The sequence below is a fragment of the Callithrix jacchus genome, chromosome 6, assembly GCF_049354715.1.
Source record: "Callithrix jacchus isolate 240 chromosome 6, calJac240_pri, whole genome shotgun sequence".
NCBI classification, from domain to species: Eukaryota; Metazoa; Chordata; class Mammalia; order Primates; family Cebidae; genus Callithrix; species Callithrix jacchus.
In genome coordinates, this window is record NC_133507.1 from 37,376,524 (window position 1) to 37,398,115 (window position 21,592).

General features: G+C 58.3%; 1 protein-coding gene across 50 annotated transcripts in view; it reads left to right on the forward strand.

Annotated features, from left to right (window-relative positions):
- Positions 1 to 21,592, forward strand: part of LOC100407797 (myc box-dependent-interacting protein 1) — a 58,591-nt gene that overhangs the window by 22,747 nt on the left and 14,252 nt on the right. For 26 of the 50 annotated variants that reach the window (XM_078327046.1, XM_035304173.3, XM_078327052.1 and 23 more), the window contains 8 exons: positions 8,297 to 8,377; positions 14,326 to 14,380; positions 14,488 to 14,582; positions 15,040 to 15,135; positions 16,105 to 16,212; positions 16,863 to 16,955; positions 21,003 to 21,088; positions 21,285 to 21,360. In XM_078327046.1, the coding sequence (XP_078183172.1) occupies positions 8,297 to 8,377; positions 14,326 to 14,380; positions 14,488 to 14,582; positions 15,040 to 15,135; positions 16,105 to 16,212; positions 16,863 to 16,955; positions 21,003 to 21,088; positions 21,285 to 21,360 (690 nt within the window). Of the gene's footprint in view, positions 1 to 396; positions 7,752 to 8,296; positions 8,378 to 14,325; positions 14,381 to 14,487; positions 14,583 to 15,039; positions 15,136 to 16,104; positions 16,213 to 16,862; positions 16,956 to 21,002; positions 21,089 to 21,284; positions 21,361 to 21,592 lie in introns of those variants that run through there. The other 24 variants (XM_078327049.1, XM_078327068.1, XM_078327051.1 and 21 more) reach the window with 6 other exon arrangements.

Here is a 21,592-nt window from a genome sequence, read left to right on the forward strand (position 1 = left end):
GAACTGTTTGTATAGAAAGAAAAGTGACTGGGCATGGTGGCTCATACCTGCAATCCCAGCACTTTGGGAGGCTGAGGTGGGAGGATCACTTGAGGGTAGGAGTTCGAGACCAGACTGGGCAACAGAGTGAGGCACTGTCGCTACAAAAAATAAAAATATTAGCTAGGCGCAGTGGCTTGTAGTCCCAGCTACTTGGGACGCTGAGGTGGGTGGATCGTTTAAGCCCAGGAAGTCTAGGCTGCTGTGAGCCGGGATGGCGCCATGCACTCTAGCTTGGGCGACAGAGCAAGAAAGGAGGAAAGCAAAAAAGCAAATGAACATGGCCACGTGGGAACAGTTGATTGGTGAATCTGGGTGAAGGGTAGATGACAGTCTCTGTAGTATCTTGTCTGCTTTCTTTGAGGTCTATACTTTGAAAATAAGAAGGGCAGAGGGGCACATGAAGTGTGGTGGTGAGTGGTGGGCTTAGAACCTCTTTTCCTCCCTCTGCTGTCTTGTCGGGGCTGCTGTGGCCTGCTGCATGGAACCTGGGTGGTTGGAGGCCACCCAGACCCTCTGTCTGGAAGTGTGGAGCAGGCTTAGGCGACTCCACCTTCGGAGTGGGGATGGGGAGGTGTGAGCAGCAGCCAGGAGAGGGGGTCCTCTGTGTCTGGATGCCAGGGCAGCTCGCATTTGAGAGATGGACTTGGAGGAGGGGTTGTGTGCTGGGGGGCTAGGTGACTATGGGGTCTGCAGCACTGTCCTCAGACTGGCCCCCTCTGCCCCTGGGGGTTTACAACTCTGCTTGTATCCCTTCACCACTGCCACCCCAGCCTGATGCATCAGGCAGCAGGCAGACTCTCGAGGCAGAAGAGGGGAGGCAGAGGGGCCATACCCTTTCCCTGCCTGGGCACCTACCATGGCCTGCCCACACCAACCCTAGTTTCAGTGCAGACTTGTCCTGCCATGTTCCTGGCACCTCCTGCAAGGCCTCAGAGCTGGTGACCGGGGAGGCCGTCAGCTGGCCGACCTGCCCTCTGTCTCCCCTGCAGGGGTCCCTGGAGCACCAGGGCAGGAAGACCCCGGAGGCCAGCCCTGTGTCATCAGCCACAGCTTCCCAGCTGTGCTTGGGAGAGGGTGGAGGAGGAGGGGTGAGGAGAGATTCACAAAGGGACAGCTCTAAGGAGGCAGGGAGGGAACCTGGACCCAGAGGCATGATGGGTGCAGAGTATCGCCTGTGTCCCGTGCGAGGAGTCGTCCTCCCTTTTGCCTCTCAGCGTATCTCCCTCAGGACTGGGCCCAGGGAAAGCCTGGCAGAATGTCTGACAGTGGCCTTCCCCCTGCCTGCCTGCCCGTCCTCCGTCTGTGTCTGCCTGCCTGGGGAGCCTCAGTGTGAAGCTGCTGGGGCATGAGGGTTGCATCCTGTCCCTGTGGCCCCTGACCGCAGGCTCTGCTGAGAGGAAGGGGCAAGGCGGGGCTCACTTCTCAGCCCATCCTTCCTGCACAGGCAGTCTGGCATGTGGAGGAGATGATGCGGAAGGTGAGGGCCTCATGAATTTTTTGGGGTCTCAGTAGCTGGGTAGTGGGTGCCTGGGTGGGGAGATGTGCAGGATGAGGCCCCTCTTCCATGTGTGGTCGGTGGGGTGTTAGGAACTCTGCAGCCACTGAGATGCCTCCAGCCACAGCGGGGAAGAGGGGATGAGGGGTGTCGCCAGCTGGTCGAGGAGCCCCCAGCTTTCTCCCCGGTCATGGCTGGGACCAGAATGGCTGGGAATACGGCCCTTACCCCTCCTCCCTCCAGCTTTCCTCCTGGGTCCCTGGGCTGGTCCTTCTCACGGCCCTGTGAAGTGCTTCTCCCTGCCCTGGGCCAGGCCACTTAGACTGTGGGTGTGTGTCCCCCAAGTGCAGGGGACCCGCTGCTCTCTGGGGCTGAGGGCGGGATCAGAGACCTCAGGAGGGGCTGCTGGGGCACAGCCTGGTGAGCCCGAAGACCCACCCCCTCCTCATCCTGGCGGCTGGAGCTCCCGGCCCCTCCTGACTTGACCACTTCAGGCTGTGTCCTCATTTGTTTGTGCTCACCTGCCATCTGTCCCTCAGAGGTGAGGACACTTCCCTTGTGAGGAGTCAGCCCTGGTATCTTGAAGTGGGTGCTGGCCTGGCTTAAACAAGACGGGCCTGGGTGCCTTTCCTCTCTCTGGGTTTGGTGGCCGGGCACTGACTGTGCCCCATGACTCATGCTGTGGGTCAAGGCCTTGTCTTGGGGGGCTGTTGGAGGGTGGCAGGACTCCCTGTACCCACTGGGAGAGGCTGACGCCAGGGCGTTCTGTCCTCTCACTGGGCCATGACAGAGGCCTTGGTGGAGGGCTGGGAAGAGGCACTTGGCCACGGGACACTCCCACTGAGCCCCTGTGGGACCTGGTGCCAGAGGCACGGTGCCACCAACTCAGTGAACCTCTCAGCCTTTCTAGGGAGGAGCCTTGGGCGGCTTTCCTTCCACATCGGGGGCTCAGTGAGGCTGAACCTATGGATGTTTGCAGGAGAAGGAGGCTCTGGAGCTGGCCACGGGGCCACTCCTTCGTCTTTCCTGCCACCTGCCCCCACCTCACTGCCCTGCCCTGAGATGTCCCCTCTGAGGCACTTCAGCTCCACTCACATGCGGACTTGGGCTGAGGACGTGGTGAGAGCCAGTTAGGCTCCCGAGACTGTTGGCTCTGTGGCCGCCTCTGCTCCCTGGGCCTCTGTGTGTCTCGTCCTCTGCCAAGTTATCAAAGGCTCCCCTTTGTTTATCACAGAGTGAGCATGCCTGGTAAGTGTGTGATGAGTGTGAGTGGAGCTGACTGTCTCAGGCGTCCTCCCCGCGATAACCCTGGACAGAGTGCAAATCCTGGTCTGTGCCACAAGGCCCTCCTCCTCACCCAACTCCTGCTCATCCATAAAAACCCAGCACAATTGTCCTGCCAGGCTTTCCTGAGTCGTTGCTGGGCCATCCCCTCCTGGACACCTGGAGTCCCCTGTGTCCCTCCGTGTTCTGCCTGTGAGCTTGGCATAGGGGAGGTCCCACTAACCAAGTGTAAAACAGATGTAGTAGAAGACCTGTGTCCCAAGGCTCACGGCCTTGTCCCAGCTCCTGTTCTGGGGCAGGGGGTGCCCAGCTTGTTTTTCCCTGTGGTAGCCACACCAGGAGCTCCTTGAGGATGGGGACCCACAGGCCATGCATCTGTGTTCCCTCATCGATGAAATGAGGGTAGGTGCAGTGAGGATGGTGTGTGGCCAAGGCCGGCCTCACCTATCAGTCTAACCTGGATCTCCGTCATGCTGTGGTCTTGTCGTTCGTCCCATATCCAGGGTGGGGGTACTGGAGAGCTGAGAGCTTCAGCATTCTGAGGTCCAGCAGAGTGAGGTGGCTGGCTCAGCCTCACGCTTCCATGCTGCCATGCCCTCCACCCCTCAGGGCTGAGGGCTTTGTGTACATTACCCTTCCATTTTGCCTAGGAGAAGCCTGAGACTGAGAGGCAGGTGTTTAGTTTAAGGTCACGTCTCTGCCCCCAAAGCCCACAGTTCAGATGAGCAGCAGCCAGCAAGAATATCTTGCATGTCTGTCCTGTGTTTAGCCCTGTGTGGGTGTTGGGGACACAGATGACTGGGACACTGTCCCCGACCTCAAGCTTTCATTCAAGGTGAGGGTACCAGGCATGCAGGCATGTCACACAGCAGTGAGGAAAGGTCTCAGGCTGTAAGTGGTGCAGAGTGTTTGTGGGAAGGAGAGATCAGGGACAGTTCACAGTGATGTCAACCTGAGCGAGGTTTTGAAGGATGCATAGGACTTTGCCAAGTGCACATAATGTGTGTGCATCTGTGACTTCCATCAAGCATCTTGGGATGCCATCAACCTGGACCTGGTGTGAGGGCTGGTGGTGTCAGTCAGGCCCATCTGCCAACTGTGTGAAGGCTGCTCTGTACATTACCCTCTATACATTACCCTCTGCACATTACCCTCTGTACATTACCCTCTATACATTACCCTCTGCACATTACCCTCTGTACATTACCCTCTATACATTACCCTCTGCACATTACCCTCTGTACATTACCCTCTATACATTACCCTCTGCACATTACCCTCTGTACATTACCCTCTATACATTACCCTCTGCACATTACCGTCTGTACATTACCCTCTATACATCACCCTCTGCACATTACACTCTGTACATCACCCTCTATACATTACCCTGTGCACATTACCCTCTGTACATCACCCTCTGTACATCACCCTCTGCACATTGCCCTCTGGACATCGCCATCTGCACATCGCCCTCTGCACATCACCCTCTGTACATCACCCTCTGCACATCACCCTCTGCACATCACCCTCTACACATCACCCTCTGTACATCACCCTCTGTACATTACACTCTGCACATCATCCTCTGCACATCACCCTCTGTACATCGCCCTCTGCACATCACCCTCTGCACATCACCCTCTGCACATTACACTCTGCACATCACCCTCTGTACATCACACTCTGCACATCACCCTCTGTATATTACCCTCTGTACATCACCCTCTCCACATCACCCTCTGCACATCATCCTCTGTACATTATTCTCTGCACATCACCCTCTGCATATCACCCTCTACACATCACCCTCTGTACATTATTTTCTGCACATCACCCTCTCCACATCACCCTCTACCCATCACCCTCTGTACATTATTCTCTGCACATCACCCTCTGCATATCACCCTCTACACATCACCCTCTGTACATTATTTTCTGCACATCACCCTCTCCACATCACCCTCTACCCATCACCCTCTGTACATTATTCTCTGCACATCACCCTCTGCACATCATCCTCTGTATCTCACCCTCTGCACATCACTCTCTGCACATCACCCTCTGTACATCGTCCTCTGTACATCACCCTCCGCACATCACCCTCTGTACATCACCCTCTGCACATCACCCTCTGTACATTATTCTCTGTACATCACCCTCTGCACATCATTCTCTGTGCATCACACTGCACATCACCCTCTGTGCATCACACTGCACATCACCCTCTGTGCATCACACTGCACATCACCCTCTGTGCATCACACTGCACATCACCCTCTGTGCATCACACTGCACATCACCCTCTGTGCATCACACTGCACATCACCCTCTGTACATCATCCTCTGCACATCATCCTCTGTACATTATTCTATGCACATCACACTCTGCATATCATCCTCTGTATATTATCCTCTGTACATCGCACTCTGCACATCGCCCTCTGTACATCACCTTCTGCACATCACCCTCTGCACATCACCCTCTGCACATCACCCTCTGTACATCATCCTCTGTACATCACCCTCTACACATCACCCTCTGTATATCACCCTCTGTACATTATTCTCTGCACATCACCCTCTGTACATTATCCTCTGTACAGCACCCTCTGCACATCACCCTCTGCACATCACCCTCTGTACATCATCCTCTGTACATCACCCTCTACACATCACCCTCTGTATATCACCCTCTGTACATTATTCTCTGCACATCACCCTCTGTACATTATCCTCTGTACAGCACCCTCTGTACCTCACCCTCTACACATCACCGTCTGCACATCAGCCTCAGTCTGCACATTATCCTCTGAAGGCCTTTAGGGATTGGCCATTTCTTGAATACTGTGGACCATGTTCTGCTATGCATTTTATAGACATGATCTTTGTAATCCTTGGGGAGGGTGCTGATGCTCACTTCATTTTGTAGATTGAGGCTCACAGTGTAGGCGTCCCTTTTCCCAAGGGTCTTCTCACTGCTGGATGGAGTCTCACCTGGGCTGGCCTCTCATTCTCAAGGCTGGACGATCTCCCTGTGGGCTCCAGCTGTCTGTGCAGAGCAAGCAGCAGTGTTTGTGAACTGGGTCGAGTGTGTGTCTGTCTCTGCATACCTCGAGAGCCCTGATGGCCAGTGTGGGTGGGATAGACTGGGGACCTTTTGCTGGCTGACTGTGTCTGTCTTCTCAGGGAGAAGGAGAGCAGGGCATGGAAGTGGCCTCCTCCCTGGTGCTCCTGCCTTGGGGGTTGACCAGTCCCTGACCTGTTTCTGAGAGCTTCTGGGTCTCTCTGGAGACCCTGGTGTACTTCCTGGAGTTCTTTTCCATCTGGTGGTCTGTTCCTCTCTTTGGAGGTGGTGGCGCTATGGGTGGGCACCACACCAGAGGGGCTGAGTTGCCTACCCAAGCTCCATGCTGAGCTGGGCAAGGTATCTCCCCAACTCAACTCACTTTCTGGGGGTCCTTTCAGCCACCTGGATGTGGCTGCCAGGGCAGCAGTGGGGAGCCTGTGAGTTGTGCAGTTTCCACTTTCTTGTTCGTGTGGGTTTTGTTTTGTTTTTTTCTCATCCCAGCATAAGCCCTTGGCATCCAGCTGCCCCTGCCTGATGGGCTGTGCCCTGACCATTGTAGCGCAGCATTCAGTGCTGCCTCCCAGTGCCCACCTGTCCCCTGCCTGCCACTCACCTTCCCGCACAATCCTCTGTGACCTCCAGTCACTTTGAGCAATTCAAAACTCCCCAGTCAAATGCTCCCTCTTTCTGGTCTCCTTACCTTTGTTGTAGCCCCCTTTTTGTCTGAGCTGTCACCCGCTCCAGGAAGTCTTCCCTGACTGCCCAGGTTAGATGGGATCTCCACCCCAGGGTCCCACAGCCCTAAGTGTTTCCCCATGTCAGGATAGAGACCCACATGTGATTCCTCTCTGCTGCACCAGCCAAGGTGCTCACGGCCGGGCATAGAGCAGGTGCTTGGTGGGAGATGGCCAAGAGCAGCTGGCCTTGCCAAGGCTCCTGGGCCAGGCGGGGGAAGTGCAGGCAGGGCCGCACAGGCCATACAAGGTGGGAAGGGGCCCGGCTCTGTCCTGGAACCAGGCATCCCTCAGTCCAGGACCCTGGCCTGGGCCCTGGGCAGGCAAAGCTGACGTTCTTGGCAGCGCGGCCTGGCTCCAGGTCTTGGAAGGGAGGGTGTGTCTGTGGGCCTGCTGGACTCCCCCTTGCTCATGGGGCTCCCCACTGCTCCTGGGCCCACCTTTTCTCCCTTCACTTTCCACTCCCACCCCCTATTTTGTTTCCTTTTCATTCTTGTGGGGTCTTGGTCAGTGCCTGGAAGAGGCCTCTGCTGAGCCCTCAGTGTTGGCCCTTTTTCAGCCCTGATGGAGGTGCCTCCCGGGCTGTGGGTGTGTCACTGCTCTTCCCCTCCGCTCTCCAGCAACCCCTGCCCTCTCTCCGCACTCCTCATCCCTTTTCAGTGCCCTGGCTCTTTGTCTTTTTGTTCTCCTGCTCTTTCCTACTCTGCCCCCCCACCCCCCCTTGCCTCTGTATTTTGCCTCCCTGCCTCCACCTCTCTGTCCCTCATGGGGAGCTCTGGGGTTGGGGGAGCAGGCCCAATGAGGGAAGTCTGGGAGGGCGTGGTGGTCAGCATATGCTCTCAGGGTCCTGAGCTGGCGCCTTCCTTCCCTAGCGCTTTCTCCATCCTGGTGTGGCTCCCCTTCTCAGCCCTTGCCCACGCATCCCTCCTCCCCCTCCCACTCCCCACACAGCTGAAGGAGGAGGACAGCTGCCACTCACCAGGGGTCTGCCTCTGAGACTCTTGGTTGCCAGCAGACTGGCTGTGAGCCCATGCGTGTGCCTTTGTGTGCCTTGTGTGTATGTGCATGTGTGTGTGCAGGAAGGAGCAGAGTGCCTGGAGCAGGTCACATCTAAAAACCCCGGCAGGTCAGAAGCGGACTCCGAGTGTCCCCGGCAGCCCCCAGCCACCCCTTGCTGCCCTCCTTGTTCCAAGATGGCTCCTGCTGGTTCAGGGCCTGCTCTGCTGATGCCTGTGGCATTCATGGGCCTTGGGCCCAGGGAATGGAGTCATTTGGGGAAGGGGGGCTGCCCCTGCTTGGCCCCACTTCTGCTTGGCTCACTTTACAGCTGCCAGGGTTGGGGCGGAGCACCCAGGGGTGTAGTGTGAGATCAGCAAGGAGGACGCCTGATCCTTCCTGCTGTCTTTGAAGCCTCCCTCCTCCTGGCTGTGGTCACTATGGCGAGCCTGTCCTAAGCTCCACTTTTGGCTGATTGTTGAGCCCTGGGTAGAGGGTGGGGAGGCCTGAAGACCATGTGGACTCAGCCATGCCCTGGGGCATTGCAGCTCTGTGAGGGCACCCTGAGCTGGGCGATGTTGGCTAGAGGCTTCCCAGAGCCTGGTCTGTGGTGTTGGTGACGGAACACTCTCCTTTCCCAGGTAACACTCTCCCCTTCTCTCCTGGCCTCGGCAGGTTCTCCAGAAGCTGGGGAAGGCAGATGAGACCAAGGATGAGCAGTTTGAGCAGTGCGTCCAGAACTTCAACAAGCAGCTGGTGAGTGTGGGTGGCCCTTGGCCTTAGGGAGTTTGTGAAAATTCAGCTGCCAGCTGGAAAATGGCATGAACTGAATTTGTGGAATACGAGCGCTTGGAGGAGGGAAATCAGTCTGGGCTGACAAGATCATGGAAGACTTCCTGGAGAAGGCTGCACAGGCTATGCATGCTGGGAAAGAGGAGGGTGGGAGTATGTATTCTTTAGGTCCTTGGTAAGAGACATAGAAAGGGTAGCTGGGGGAGAGGGAGGGTGGGATAGGAGCAGGTAATAGATTATGGCCAGACTCGGGAAACCTTTTTGTGTCAGGGGCAAGTCGTAGCTATAGAAGCTTCTTGCCAGGAGAGTGGCATCTGCAGCCGTTAGCATGGGGGTGGAGCAGGCTGGATTTGATTTAGGCATCTGCTGAGCATGGTGAGTGCCTGGCTCTGTGGCAGACTAAAGGCTGGGACAATCGGAGACGGCTGTGGACACCTCCCAATGGCTCTGTAAGGGGCCCGTACCACTGTTCCCCTTTTGTAGATGAAGCAGCTGAGGTGGAGAAGTTGGATAATTTGCCCAAGGCCATCTAGCTCTGGAAATGGATTCAGATCCGTACTTGCCTAGCTCCAAAGCCTGAAGGGACTTCCAGGACATCCTTATCAAGGGCCATTATAGGCCGGGGGCCAGTGACAGAAGGGGGTGGTCACACTGGCACTCTGGGGAAGTGGTTGGATATAGAGAGGGCTTTCCTGCTGAAGGGCTCAGAATACCTGCCCTGGGCTTCCCCTGAAGCTTCCCCTGGAGATCTGCGAAGTCCATAGCCACTGCTGCATCTGTGTGAGGACAGGAGATGACTCTGGCAATTCCCCCTCCTTGGGGAGGGCTGAAGTATCTAGGAGGGGGAGCTGCACCACGGCTCTCTGGCTTTTGCAGGCCAGCCCCAGGGAGTGACAGGTGGGGAGGGAGGCCAGAGAAGGAGGCCAAGAGGAATGAAACCAGGCATGGGGTGTGAGGTCAGAGTCTAAGCTCACCTAGGGAGAGGGTGGGCTGAGCCCCCGGGCTCTAGGGAACCAGGCCTCTCTATACTCTTTGTCCATGTCTGAGGCCTTGGAAAGCACTGAAGGCACCCACCAAAGCCTCTGCAGCTGGCATGGAACCTGGGGAAGGGGCCTCCTTTGGAGAACCCTGACTGCTCACTGGTCAGGGTCTGGGAGCAGCTGGTGAGGGCCATGAAGCAGCTGGGAGGCTGGGAGCATTCTGGGAGAGGGACAGGGTGCAGCTGGGAGAGCTGAGAGCATTCTGGGAGGGGACCTAGAGCAGCTGGGAGGGCTGGGAGCATTCTGGGAGAGGGCCGGGAGCATTCTGGGAGGTATAGGATGCAGCTGGGAGAGCTGGGAGCATTCTGGGAGGAGACCTAGCGCAGCTGGGAGGACCAGGACCATTGTGGGAGAGGACCAGGAGCATGGGGGAGAGGCCCCAGGGTCAAACCAGCCTTGGCTTGCCAGAGGGGTGCACCCTGACCGGCTTCACCGGACAGGGAATGGGGAGGCACTTTGGCTGCTTGTCCTCTAGGCCAGTTATGGGAGGAGTTTCAAGGCCCAGGTGGACGCCATGACAGGGAATATCTACTGCCTCTGTAGATAGGAACTTCCCAGGGCCCCTTGGGCCTCAGTTTCCTCATCTGCAAAATATAGGCTTAAACAAGAAACCTGGTCTTAGGTTCCGATTCTGTCTCTGGGAAGCCCCGGGGCGTGTCCCTACTCAGCTGGCTTCATCGGGTTATCGGTTACTCTGAAGGCTCTTTAAGGAGTTGCTGTGGCCATGGGCCAGGAACTGCTGTGTGTTTGACAGACATCTCTGCAGTCCCTGAAATGGATGCTGATATTCTCTTCATTTTGCAGATGAGGCACTTGAGGTGCAGAGAGGTTAAGCACATCTTCCAGGGCTACACAGCTGGCGTGGGTGTTGGGGATTGAAAAGCAGGCTCTGTGGCCTTTGGCTCACTCTTGAATTACCTCTCTGGAGCTGATCCCTTGTCCTGAGGGCAGCTGGCTAGGCTGGGGGGACAGGTTAGGGGTGGAGGTGGTGGGGGTTCCTTAGAACAGGCTGAGCTTTGGCAGAGGGTGAGGGAAGCACAGGTCTGGGAGCCGAGGTTCTTTGTGGCCTGGCCCCAGGGCTGAAACCACAGTGTTGCTGTGCCCACTGTCCCTCAGAGTCACCCCCTCTTGGTCCCTACTCTGGGCAAGCAGTCACTCACTGCTCCTTGGACAGAGGGGCTGGGCAGAGAGGCCAGGGCTAAAGATAGCCAGTGCTGAGTGCTGCCAGGCGGCTGCCAGGCTGTGGCTGTGGAGTGGTCCCGAGCTGGGCCTCTGTCTGCTCTCAGGCTCGGGTTTGGTGGGGTGGCTGGCTTTTTAGGGGCCACGGATGGTAGTTGGGGTGTCAGTTTTAAAGTCTTGTTCAAGGCTGGGGCCAAGGCAGCCAGTTCTGGATTTGATTGGTGTGTGGGAGTGGCAGGGTGTGGGGCTGGATGTGGGGACTGGGAGGGAATGGGGTGAGGGTCACTTATATCAAGGGAGTGAATTTAGGAGGCTGCAGTGGGCTTGGTAGCCCTGGGGAAGGAGAGAGAGAATGGGGTATGGGAAGCCTGGAGGCTGAGCTTTTTCCTGCCTCTTTATCTGTGAGCCTCATGCCTAGTGGGCTTAGTGGTAGGAGGGACAAGGATGGCAGGTGATTTAGTCTTTGAAGACGCGAACCTCTCACTCCTTTCTATGTGTGGGGGGGGTCCCTAGGAGAGGGTTTAGGTCACCTTGCTGTCACCTGCTCTCACAAGGACCCAGGTGCGCAGCCCCTCCTGGGCCCACCTGCTGCTGGTCACAGTGGTGGCCCTGCCTTCTGCCCTTGGTCTACGAGCCCATGAGGGCCCCTTGCCCTTCCCCAGAATACTGCACACCCGGCACAGGCCCTTCTGGAAGCTATCTGGGTCTCTCAGGGAAGCCTGGCTTTTCTTCCTAGGGGCTGCCTGTAGCCCTCCCGGCCCCAGGGCTGTCATTGCTATGTGTCTGTCACAGAGTTGGGACAGGTCTGATCCCTTCTTTTCCTTAGGGCCCACCCCGTGTTTTGCTCAAAGTGGGCGTCCCTGGCTATTGAGTGAGGGTCACTTTTGGCACTGATGGGCAGGAGGCGAGAGTCAGAGCTGGAGCTAAAGGGTTCCCTGTGGGAGGGGTGTCCCTGCCCCCTAGAACCACCGGGAACACGGGGACTTGGGTGCTCAGGCCACCTATGGGGACTGATCCAGGAGATGCAGCAGGGTGCTGGGGATGCTGGCTGAGCCCAGCCGCACTGGAGCTGCAACTGTCCCTTCCTGACTCCCCCAGGTCCTCTATCTGGGACATGGTCTGAGGTGGGCAATGGCTTCTGAATCTTACCTTCCCCCAGCTAGACTCTGTGAAATCTGGGACCTCCAGAGAATTGTTTCTCAGATCCCTTTTTAGGGGCTGAGGGAGCTGGTCTGAAAGCAAACACAGTGTTCTGTGCTGGCCTGGGCGCTGCCCTGCAGAGGGAAGCTGTCTGGGGCCTCAGCGCGGGAGGGCTGAGTGTACCCTGGTGACTGGCTTAGGAAGCCAGCTGCAGTGGGCACAGGGAGGCCGCGCTCCGGCCAACCCGCTACACTGCATGCCACATGCCGGCGCACAGCCCAGTGTTGTTTGGGCATCACTAGGGGCCCTGGTGGGGCCTGAAGCTGGGGGATGGGGGCACAGCGATCCACCCCATGGGGACCCCTGCTTGGGGGGAAGGGTGAGGAGGGCGTGGAGGTGTGGCTGTGATGGTGGAGGCTTGGCAGGGAGAGAAGCTGGATCTGGAAGATTCTGTGACATCAGGGGACACAATAGCATCCCATTATGAACACACTTTAATCCTCGTCTCAACCAACAAAGCCTTTGATTGTGAAGACTGAGGGTGGCTGTGTCAGGAGTGGGACAGACCCTTCCTCATTCCTCATCCCCGAGGGGTCTCCATCCCACCTCCAACGGAATTCCAGAGAGGCTGAGTGTCCGTGGTGGAGCGGCCGTCTGTTTCTTCACTCAGTCTTGCATCGGAGGGCCTTGAACTTGGATGTTCGTAAGAATGATGACTGGCCAGTGTTGGACACCCTACTCTATGGAGGATGAAAGGAATTTTAGAGAGAGTTTTTTTCTTCACACCTCCTCTTTTTAAAATCATGTAACATCTTATGTGCTGCTCGTAAGCCCTTCCTGTGGCTGTCTCTGCTGCCGCACGGAAGCATTCATTGTAACAGGCAGATCTGGGGGTTCTCAGGGCCGCATCACTACCATTACCCACAAAACACGCTGCGGCTGTGTGCCCAGGCTTGGAGGGGCTCATGGGCTCCCCCAGTCTCTGTGTGCCTGGGCCGGTTGCTGACCCTCTGTCTGCTTCTGTGCTGTCGGGTGGGGCAGGGGTGTCAAGATGACTGCATGGAAGGTGCTGACCGCCAGGGCACCAGGGCAGGAAGAGCGGCCCTGGCTGCGGACAGGGAGAGGCCTGGAGTGGGGAGACAGAAGTGGGTTTGAGGGTGTCGTGATGGGGGTGAGCCTGTGGAGGTGGCCGGGTCCCTGCTGGCCTGGAGGTTGACCTGAATGGATGGGGCCACCTTCCAGCTCTTGTGCAAGCATGAAACTGGCCATGCTGGAGCTCTGCAGGCATGCTGGGTCTCCTAGGACTGGGCCAGCTGTCCCTCCTCCGGGGCAGGAGGTGTCCAGAACATGGATGTCTCTGAGGCTTGAGCTGGTGGCAGGCAGGAGGGGCCAGGAGGGTGCCCTTCCCTTCGAAGGTCAGCCTCAGCCACCGCCGCTCTCCCAAGTCCCCTCTCTGCCTTGAATTCCTGTCCTTAGCATGAGGCACATCTCCTGAGTCTGCCTTCAAGGCTCCAGGGCCTGGCCCTGCTCACTGGGTCTGAGAAGTGCCAGGCACGGATCATTTACCTTCCACTGCAAGATGAGGAGACTGAGGTTCAGAGAGGCTCACTAGCTCATTTAGGGCTGAGTGGCAAGGGACAGCTGGGTCTGCATGGCCTCAAAGCCTGTGTGCGGCCCACTCTTTGCCCATGCTTTTGGAAACTTCTGCATCTCACTGAGTGTGGTCTCAGACCTCAGAGCTGGCCTTGCTCATTGTTCACCCCTCCTGGAACCTGGAGTTCTTCACTCGGCTTTCCTGGCTCTGGTTTTGATGTCCAAGAGGGACTTGAGGCCTGTCCCATGCTTCTAGCCTCTCTGCTGCTCCTGCTGTCCCAGGAGGCCCCTGGAGACCACTCCCTCAGCTCAGGGAGCTTCACCACCCAGCCCGCTGCCCGCTTAGCCTTTTCCCTCTACAACCTATGTCCTTAGTGTCAGCTGGGCCAGTGTCCTTGGAGTCCTGGCCATGACCCCCGCATTCTGCACCTCTGCTCTAATGCCACCTCTTCTGGAGGTCTTCTGTCCCTGTAAAGGCTCAGACTGGGTCCCCTTTCCCTAGTATGAGGCAGTGGGAGCTCTCTGTTCTTGGGCACCTCCTGAGCTTGTGGCACAGGGGGCCTGGTGGTCACCACACCTGCCTTGGCCATACTCCTGTTCTCGGTCACTTGTCTGCAGGTGTCTGAGTGCAGGTCTGTGATTGATGGTCCTGCTGCTCACAGGTGCTGTGTGTCATTCAGCCATACCCACAACCTGTCATCCTGGAGGTGGTCCTTGTCTTCCTGCCTTCCTTCCCAGGCTGAGTGGCATCTGGAAGAGGGCAGGTGCCAGCACACACAGCAAATGTCCCTATGGACTCAGGGCTCCTGAGGCAGGGGTGACGACCGCAGCTGCTGTCCTGTTGGGAAGTCAGCTGATCAGTGGCTGCTGTCAGGAGAGCAGCCTGGTTGGTTCATTCATGTGAGGGTGGCAGGAAGGAGGGGTCAGGGACTGGGTGGGCCACCAGTCTTCTCTTTGCAGACTGAAGGCACCCGGCTGCAAAAGGATCTCCGGACCTACCTGGCCTCTGTCAAAGGTAGGAGGCAGGCAGGATGCACCCATGGGGAGCTGGTGGGTGCCGAGCTGGGAGTGTGGGCGAGGGCTGTCAGTTGGTGGTCCGCACCTTTCCTTCCTGCCCCACAGCCATGCACGAGGCCTCCAAGAAGCTGAACGAGTGTCTGCAGGAGGTGTATGAGCCTGACTGGCCCGGCAGGGATGAGGCCAACAAGATCGCAGAGGTGAGCGTGGGACTGGCGGCCCTGGCCCTTCCCGGAGGGCGCTCTGGCCTCAGCTCCCGTCCCACTGGGCAGGGCTCTCTGGGACAAGCTGCTATGGTTCTTGGGCGTTCGTGTGCTGTGTGCCCTGGGGCAAGGTGCCCTCCTTCTCTGAGGGCTCTTCTCCTGACACGCCCTCACACCAAGGTGGGTCAGATGGTGGGTCATGGTTGTCCTTATTTGTGTGTTATGGCTCACGACACAAAGCCTCCCTGGCTGACCCCAGTCCTCAGCATATCTGAGCCTCACAGTCATCAGTAGGGCAGGAAATGTTGCCCCCATCTTACAGATGGGGAAACTGAGGCTCTGAGAAGCCACCGAGCCGTGAAGAGATGGGGCTGGGACTGGTCCCTGGGAGTGAGTGCTGGGTCGAGGGTGGCCCAGCACCCTGGTGGCATTGTCGTGTTCTTGCCCATCTCAGAACAATGACCTGCTGTGGATGGATTACCACCAGAAGCTGGTGGACCAGGCGCTGCTGACCATGGACACGTACCTGGGCCAGTTTCCCGACATCAAGGTGAGAGGCCCACTTGCAGATCTGCCCACTTGCAGGTCCCTCGCTTCCTGGAGGGACCTGAAGAGAGGACAGGGCCCAGGGCGTGCGGCTCAGGCCAGGAGGAGGCCACCCTGGAGGCAGGAGGCCCCCGGCCTAGCACTTTATCCTCCAGAGCTGCTCCCTCTATTGCCAGCCTGCCGCCCCCATTCCCCAGACCTGGGTCTTCCTGTCCCTTTGGGTCTCAGGGCTGTGGGAGGAGGTCCCATGGTGCGCGCGCGCATGTGTATGTGTGTGTGTGTGTGTTGCTGCGTAGTGGCTGGCTGTGTGATTGTGGAAGGTGTAGAAGGCGGAGCAGGGCCGAGGGATGTGTGTGCCTGCAGGTCCCCTGTGTTTATACCACATGTACTTGGAATGGTATGTGTGCATGTCACCCATTGTCTGGGTCTGCATTTGTGGGTGTCTTTGTGTGATTGTGTGCATTCACAGCCTGCTGTCTCTGCCGGGCCTGGGTGGGTGCTAGGAGCCGGCAGTGTCTCTGGTCTCCAACGAGGCGAGTGATCTCCCGGTGACGTGCACTTGGAGCCGAGGCTGATCAGTGGGTTGATGAGATCCCCTTGGTGGGTGGGATGGGGGTGTCATGCTCATGCTGGCCTCAGGGGCCCCCGTGCAGTTGCCTCAAGCTCCCCGAGTCTGATGTTGGTGGCTCTGGAGATGAGAAGCCAGGAGTCAGGCTGAGGAAGAGACTTGGCTGACACGTCACTAGCTGGTGGACGCGGACACATGGGCTCATGTGCAAGAAAATGTTTCACACAGTGGGGCTGGACCGCTGGGAGGGGTGGGCTCTCTGCCACCAGAAGGGTTCCAGCAACCAGGGCTCAAGGGCTCCTGTGGAGCCGGGGTCTCCTGCTCGCCCTAAGGGTCCATCTAGGGTCTCTGGAGTCTCAGGAGGGATGCCAGACCCCACTCAGCACCCTCCTCCATCTGCCCCAGTCACGCATCGCCAAGCGGGGGCGCAAGCTGGTGGACTACGACAGTGCCCGGCATCACTACGAGTCTCTGCAAACCGCCAAAAAGAAGGATGAAGCCAAAATCGCCAAGGTAGGGGCTGGAGGCGGTTTGGGACAGCATCTGCAGGGGGCTGAGAAAGGCACGTGTCCAAGACCCAGGGGTGGAGCCTCCTCCTGCCTGGGCCCAGGTGGCTGAGCTGGGGGGTGGGGACAGTGCTGGGCCCAGGCCTGTGAGTGAGAGGCTTCTGTGGGTTCCTGGGTGGGGCTCACCGTTGGCCCATTCCTGGCCCTGCAGCCCCCATCCAGGCCACCCGCCAGCCTGAGAGTGGGCCTCTTGGGTCTCCCTGGAACGGTGCCGCCCTGCCTGGCGAGCCGGGTGGAATTCCGTCATGAGATCCCAGGTGACGCGTCCCTGGCTGGAGGGAGCCGGGGGGTGCAGGGCTGGCCCCACTTATCCTGCGGCGAGGGTCTGGGGCAGCCACTCCTCCAGGCAGGGCCCTGCTTGCCAGGTCCCCTGTGCTGCTAACCACGCTCACCTTTTGCCTCTGCAGTTGGAGTTCACCCCCTCACCTGGCCCCCTCGGGCTCCCCCTGATTCTCTCGGCCTCAAGGGCCCATATCTGCTTGGGGTGGCCCCTGCGTGTGGGGCGTGTGGACGTGCATTTAATCTGTGTGTCTCTGTTTCTCTCTCCCCACCTCCCTGGTCTCTCCACCTTCCTTTGCCTTGACCTCCCCACCCCAGCCTGTCTCGCTGCTTGAGAAAGCTGCCCCCCAGTGGTGCCAAGGCAAACTGCAGGCTCATCTCGTAGCTCAAACTAACCTGCTCCGAAATCAGGTGACGCTGGCTTCTAACCTTGCACGTGCTGGTGCCTTCCGGTCTGTGGTCCTGTCCTCTTGCCCTGTGCCACCAGGATGCAGGGCTGGTGTCTGAGCCCGGCAGGCTGGACAGGGTGTTTTCAAAGGCCTCCGCTTGGAGAGCTCCTGCTTCAGAGGAGACCTGAAGTCAAATAGAGGGGTCAGCAAACCGGCTGAGGTGCTCCGTGTGACCTGGGTGGGGGCATAGGTGTGCCCGCTCTGCAGCTGCATCTGTGGTCATTCCTGGAGACTCCTCTGAAATCCTAGGTGCTCAGGAATGCCTTTGAACCATATGCCCTCTGTGAGGGCTCCTTTGGGGAGGGAGGCGACATTATCAGGCCCCTGTGCTGCCATGCCTGTCTCCTTCAAGCCTCATGACAACTCTGAGATCATCTTGAATTTATGGAGCAGACAAAGCTTCCCAGAGAGGCACATCACAGCCTGGGGCCTGAGTCAGTTAGGGGAAAGTTGGGGCTCTCCTGACTCAAGCCCCTACATCATTTCCCTGGGACATGTGGCCCCCATGGTGACTCTGGAGGAGTTACTGGGAGGACCCTCCAGTCAGGCTGGGATGCTGAGACCTGGAAGGGAAGCATGGGCCCTGGAGGGTCGGCCTTTGGGGATTCATGGAGGGCAAGTGACCGGCACCACAGTGTTCCTGGGGGGCTTCCTGGAGGAGGCTGTTTGTACAAAACACCTGGGCCGTCTCACCATCTTGGCCATAAATGCTATGGTCTTATCAGCCCCCTGTCTTCCAAATGGGTCACGGTGTGGCCTGGACCGCTGGATGCAGTGCCCTGTTAGAGGAGGGTCACATGGTTTTCTTTTCCAGTGAAACTGAGGCACATTTTGGGTCAGCGTAGTCATAGCCTGGATGAGGCCCTCACACTTCTTCATATTCCCGAGGGGCCGGTGATAGGGGCCTGGCCCAGAAGGTTGGGTTTCTCTCTGAGCAGCTGCCTTATTTTTTCTGAGCTGCCTCTTGATTTCATCATTTTCATTGAGTGCCTGCGATGCGGAGAGCTCTGGGTGGGTTTGGCATGGCTTGCTGTCCAATTTCGTTTTCTATTTTTTTTTTTTTGAGTCTCGCTCTGTTCCCCAGGCTGGAGTACAGTGGAGCAATCATGACTCTCTGTAGCCTCGACCTCCCCAACTCAAGTGATCCTTCTGCCTCAGCCTCCCAAATAGCTGAGACCATAGGCACGCATCACCATGCCTGGCTAATCTTTTAATACTTTGCAGAGGTTGTGTCTTATTATGTTGCCCAGGCTGGTCTTGAACTCCTGGGCCCAAGTGATCCACCCTCCTCTGCCTCTCAAAATGCTGGGATTACAAGCGTGAGCCACTGCTCCTGGCCTGCCTGTCCAATTTCTCACCTGATGTGCTGCCTGATTTCTTTTAGGCCAAAGCTGGCTTTGGAGGCACTGAATGTTTACAGCCTCATCCTGAGGTCAGGGTGCCCTTGGAGAGCCAGGGGCTGGGGGTGATGCCTAGGGGCCTCTAATAGGCCCAAGACTTCATCTGACTCTGGAGGTGGAGGAGGAACCCAGGGCTGGACTTGGAGTGCTCCGACAGTCAGTTCAGCACTTGGGCTGGAGGAGGAAAATGTCTATTGACCGAGGGCCGGGGTTTCTGAATCATTTTCCCTGAAGCAAGTGAAACATTTTCTTTGGTTGGGAGAACCCTTAGGAGGCTATGGGGCCTGCCCTCTGCTTTTGGGCTCCTGGGACAGGTGTGGCTGGGATTCCCTGCCCCACCCCCACCCTGGGTAAGGCATGTGATCACATCTTTGGGTGCTGGGCTGTAGATGTTTCCCATTTTGGCCAAACTGGCTGTCCCATTTGGATGCCACCTTTATTTAAGCACATCCTCGTTGTCCCCACCCCACCATACCGAGCTGGAGGCTGGAGAGCCTTTGGAGTGAACTGTCGGCAGCTGGCTGGCAGTGAGATGGCACAGCTGGGACCCCGGGGGTGCCCTTCTTGGGGACTTGACTTTGAGGAGACAGTGCATCCTCTCCAGGCTGTGCCTGGGGGGCTGGCCAGCTCCATGCGGCCCCTGGGCTATTTCTCACCTGCTCTCCACACCTGCCCTGGCCTCCTGAACGCTGCCCTCGGGACACCGGGCTCGTGTGACTCTGCCCTCCGCCACTGTTAGCTTCAGTGGAGCCATGGGGGTGGCACGCTCTCCTCATGGCAGACAGCCCTCACCTCACTCCCTGCCCCTTCCACATGCTTCCGAAGGAGCCAGAACATGAGGAATGTCACCCAAAGGGAATACAAGACACAGGTCCTGACTTCAGGAGCTCTCACATGGAACTGTCCCCACTCTTGGTCTCTGCAGTGTCGGGCTGCAAGAGCATGGCTGGGTGCAGAGGTGTCCCCTAGACAAGCTGTGGTGCTGTCTTCACTGCTGTCCCCACCATTGCCATCTGGGGGGTTGGGGTGGTGGCTGTGTCCTCATGGAGAGCAGGTCCTAGTGGGTACGATGGGGGGTCGTCCAGGCAGGTTCTTGTGGAATGTGGGACTTTAGGCCCACTCCTGGTGGGGGGGCAGGGGCATGAGTGATGGTGCTCAGCTCACAACAGGACCCGTAGGAGTCACTCATTTTATGGGCTCCATAGAACCATGGTTGGCAGTCCCCCTGCCAGGTTCTGGGATGCCCAGAGGAGTAAGGCAGGGATGGCCCAACCACAGCCTGGAGAGGGAGGAGAGGCAGTATTCATCAGCCCTGGTGTGGGGTGCCCACGGCCCCCAGATCTGATCCTTTCTAAGAGAGGCGTGCATGTTTGGATAGACATTCTCTTATTCCCCCTTTATTTTGCCTTTAAATTTTTATTAGACTCTAAAAAGCCAGGCAAGGAGCCCACGCCCACTCTAGCGAGTAGCTGGACGTAGCTGTTGACAGAAGCCATCGTGGCCCCTCCTCCAGTCCCACCCCAAGTCACTGGGGACAGGGGATGACCTGGGCTAGTCCTGGTGCCCAAGGCTGGATGGGACAGCTGGCCGGACTTGGGGCAGTTGTGTGCTTTGTGGTTAAGTGGCCTTCCGGCCATCTGGCCGCCTTTGCCAGAAGGTGGCCCATTCTGAGCCCCAGCCCCGGCCTGAGAATGTGAGGCTGCCAGTGGGAAGTTTCCCTAGGTGGGGCCCGACATGTTCCTAGGCTGTGACTCAGACCCTGAATCCGAGTACCCCTGAGTCACTCTCCCCAGCAGCGCCCTCCCAGAGTGAGCCAGCAGAGTCCCTTCCACCAGGCGGGGTCTGTGACTCACTGGCCGCCTGCAGTCCCTTCCCCAGCACTCCGCAGCCCTGTGATGGGGCCTGAGAGCCACAGCCTGGTGGGTGTGAGCAGCCTGGAGGGCACAGGGCCTGCCCTGGGGATGCTGTGGGCCAGGAGTGGGACCAGGCACTGTCCAGCCCCCCAGCCTCCTCCTCCTCGCTGGCCTGCACCCTCCTCTAGGGTCCTCCTGCCATTCCTAGAGGTGCCGGAGCAGCTGCCTCTGGTCTCCCTCTGGTGGGGACAGGTCACAGGAGAGAGAGGGCTTTGTGAAAGGGCCGTCCCTGTGAGGGGAAGTGAAGTCTGGTGGCTGAGGCTGCCAGGAGCTGGCCCTCAGAAACGGGGAGAGCCCTCGGGGGCAGGGGTGGGGCGGGGCGGGGGGAAGGCAGCGACAGATGCTGCCCTGAGAACCAGAAGTCAGCAGCAGGGCTGGCACCCAGCCTGAGGGGTTCATGTAGAAGTGGCGGGGTTCCCACTTGGCTGGGTCTGGGGTCTCCCTCTGTGCATGCCCTGTGTCCAGGTTGCCAAGCCCCCATCTTGTCCCTTTTGTTGAGCCCTTCTCTCCACTCACTGCCCTCTGGGCCGCCTGGGCCTTTCTTTGGCAAAGGCTGCTCGGTCCTCCCTTTCCTTGATTGTCCTGAGGGTCCTGGCTGGCCAGGAGGGGTGGGCAGGAAGTGGGTGGACTGGCCATGGGGCTGGGCTGGCTGGGACGGACGCCCAGCAGAGGGGAATGACACGTGCTGCCCGCCAGGCCGAGGAGGAGCTCATCAAAGCCCAGAAGGTGTTTGAGGAGATGAATGTGGATCTGCAGGAGGAGCTGCCGTCCCTGTGGAACAGGTGAGGCCCGGTGCAGTGTCCACCCCACATGCTACGGTGCCCACGTGCTGCAGTGCCGGTGAGCTGTGGTGCCCGTGCCCTCTCGGGTTTGTGTCTCTGATAAGCATATGTAGTCGCTCATGGGTGGGCGTGTGTTTCTGAGTTGCTGCCCTGACCTGCCTGTTCACCTGGCCCCCATCCTTCCGCCCTCCTGTAGCCGCGTAGGTTTCTATGTCAACACGTTCCAGAGCATCGCGGGCCTGGAGGAGAACTTCCACAAGGAGATGAGCAAGGTAGGCCCTCGGCACTCCTCTGAGGTGCCACACTCCGCCCTGTCCAAGGATTGAGTCAGCGGCATGGGAGGGGCGGCCTGAGCTCCTCCTTCCCCATCAGGTTCAGCACACACCCAAGGCCACAGCTCTTCCTCCAGGCCCTGTGGAATAGCACCTTTCAGGAGTGCCTAGGCCTAGGAGGGCAGGAGGGCATGCAGCGGGGAGGCTGTGAGCGGGTCTGGGTCCCTGCCTG